We start from the raw sequence: 2,154 nt of genomic DNA, 5'->3' as shown, positions 1-2,154 counted from the left end.
CCAGAAGCAGCTCCGCCCCCCTCCCCCCTGCAGGCTCTGTGAGAGCGCCTTCCCCCCCAGCCCCAGCCCCCAAAGGAGCCTGTTGGAGACTGAGGGCTGCGCGGAGTGGTCTGTGCGTGTGGTATTTACTATGAACAATGGTGCCTCCCTGGCCTGTGGCAGGTGAGGAGGCCAGTCACACTCTCCACTCAGCCCCCAAGAGCAAGGAGGGCCGGGCACTCCTGCTTAGGTCCACGAGATGGCTTAGGGCCAGAGGCTCACACCTGTGATCCCAGCTACTCAGGAGGCTGAGATCTGAGGATTGCGGTTCAAACCCAGCCCAGGCAGGAAAGTCATGAGACCCTTATCTCCCCAGGACTGACACACACACACCAGACGGCTCGGGTCAGGGTAGCAGCTGTGAGAATGGAAAGGCTGTGGGGCCCGGGCCTCTGCAGGGGCCAGGCCCAGGCCCCCGAGATCGGGGCCCAACCCAGTCTCCAAGCCTGGACTGGGGCCAGTCCGGAGATCCTGTAACTGTCCCGCAGTCCTGCCCTGGGCATTCCCGTGTCCATGGCGGCCGACTTTCCACCCCTCAGGCCCCGCCCCGCCCCACCCTCGGCCCCCGGCCCTGGCTTTGCTAGCAGCGCACACCTGTCCCGAGAGCCTGCGCTTGTCGGGCCGGGCCGGCTGCGGACGCACAGGGCTGGCCCACTCACCTCCTCCAGGCTCTGGCGGATGCTGCCCAGCACGGAGAGCACATCCTGGGTGGGCACCACCCCTAGGGGACAAAGTCACCATCAGCAGACGGGGCCCCGGTGCCCTCCAGGGGACACCAGCCCCCCCCACTGAAGCCCCACTGATCACAGCCCTCAGCGGGGAGCACGTGGGGCAGGCGTGAACACGTGTGGCTCCCACAGCTCAGCCCGCTGGCCAGCCGGTCCCCCACGCAGCACCCGGCCCGATCCCCCGCCGCCCCAGGCTCGGGCCGAGCCCGGCCGCCCGGCAGCCCGCCTCACCCTGCTCGCCCACCAGCGTCATCAGCAGGTGCTGCTCCTTCTCGCTGGGCTTGCTCAGGGAGATGCGCCAGGCGTCGCGGCCCCGGCCGGGCAGCGCCTCCTCCACCAGCGCCAGCAGCTGCAGGCCCCGGTGCCGCCGGAACGCCTCCTGCATGGAGAGGTGTGCTTCAGGACCGGCCGGACGCCCCGGCGCGGGCAGTGCTGGAGATGGCCGTGAGCCGAGCTTGACAGGGAGCGCAAACTCCAAGATCACCTCCACCATGGCTCTCGGCTCTGGCCAGAGGCGGCCTGGGCTGCCCAAGACCCCCGCGTGGAGCCAGGGGTAGGCCTGGGACTTGCTGGTGTGGGGGCTGGGCTGGTGCTGGACACAGTAGGTCCTGGGCACAACCCAGATGCCTCTGCAGCTGCGGGCAGAGACGCGGGCTGGCCCCCGTCACCTTAATGGGCAGAGGGACCGCCGGCAGGGGGATGGCTAGCTTGCAGACTTCCTCCATACACATGTACAGTTTCATAGTGTGTACCAGAAACAAGAGGCTGGCCAGGGGTGAGTCCAGCCTGCGGTGGAGCAGCCGCTCTGGCCCCTCTCCCCGTCCTCTCTCCCAGCTGCCCGGTTCTCTGCACGCACGGCCACCAGGCCCTCCAGCACTCCCAGCCTGCTTTTCTGCTACAGCCCAGGCTAGTGAGCAGTTCCCTGGTCACCATGCCAACTCCAAAGGCCACCAGGCTGGCTGCCGTGCGGGCTCTCACCTGCCCCGGATACCCGCAGGGGCCGTTCTCCTGCATTCTCTGGTGGGGGGGTGGGGCAGGCCGGGCTCCACGCTGCCTGAACCAGGTGCCGGCTGCCCCTGCAGCCCTCCCGCCCCTGCGGCCCTCCCGCCCCGGGGCCCTCCCGCCCCGAGGCCCTGCTCCCCACCGGGTGCGGCCCACCCGCTGCTGTGCCAACCATCCTCAGCTGGGAAGCTGAGGGCTGTCAGGGAGCCACGCTGTGGCCATTCCCGCCAGGGAGCCACGCTGTGGCCATTCCCGCCAGGGAGCCACGCTGTGGCCCTTCCCGCCAGGGACCACGCTGTGGCCATTCCTGTCTGTCAGGGAGCCACGCTGTGGCCATTCCTGTCTGTCAGGGAGCCACGCTGTGGCCATTCCTGTCTGTCAGGGA

General features: G+C 68.8%; 1 protein-coding gene across 1 annotated transcript in view; it reads right to left on the bottom strand.

Moving 5' to 3' along the window:
* Positions 1-2,154, bottom strand: part of Podxl2 (podocalyxin-like 2) — a 27,952-nt gene that overhangs the window by 2,335 nt on the left and 23,463 nt on the right. The window contains exons 8-9 of the mRNA XM_013032300.1: positions 999-1,146; positions 699-760 (exon numbers count right to left, since the gene is read on the bottom strand). Of these exons, the coding sequence (XP_012887754.1) occupies positions 699-760; positions 999-1,146 (210 nt within the window). The remainder of the gene's footprint in view (positions 1-698; positions 761-998; positions 1,147-2,154) is intronic.

This window comes from Dipodomys ordii, unplaced genomic scaffold (genome assembly GCF_000151885.1).
Source record: "Dipodomys ordii isolate 6190 unplaced genomic scaffold, Dord_2.0 Scaffold153, whole genome shotgun sequence".
In the NCBI taxonomy this organism is placed as follows: Eukaryota; Metazoa; Chordata; class Mammalia; order Rodentia; family Heteromyidae; genus Dipodomys; species Dipodomys ordii.
This window is presented reverse-complemented; position numbering and strand designations above follow the sequence as displayed.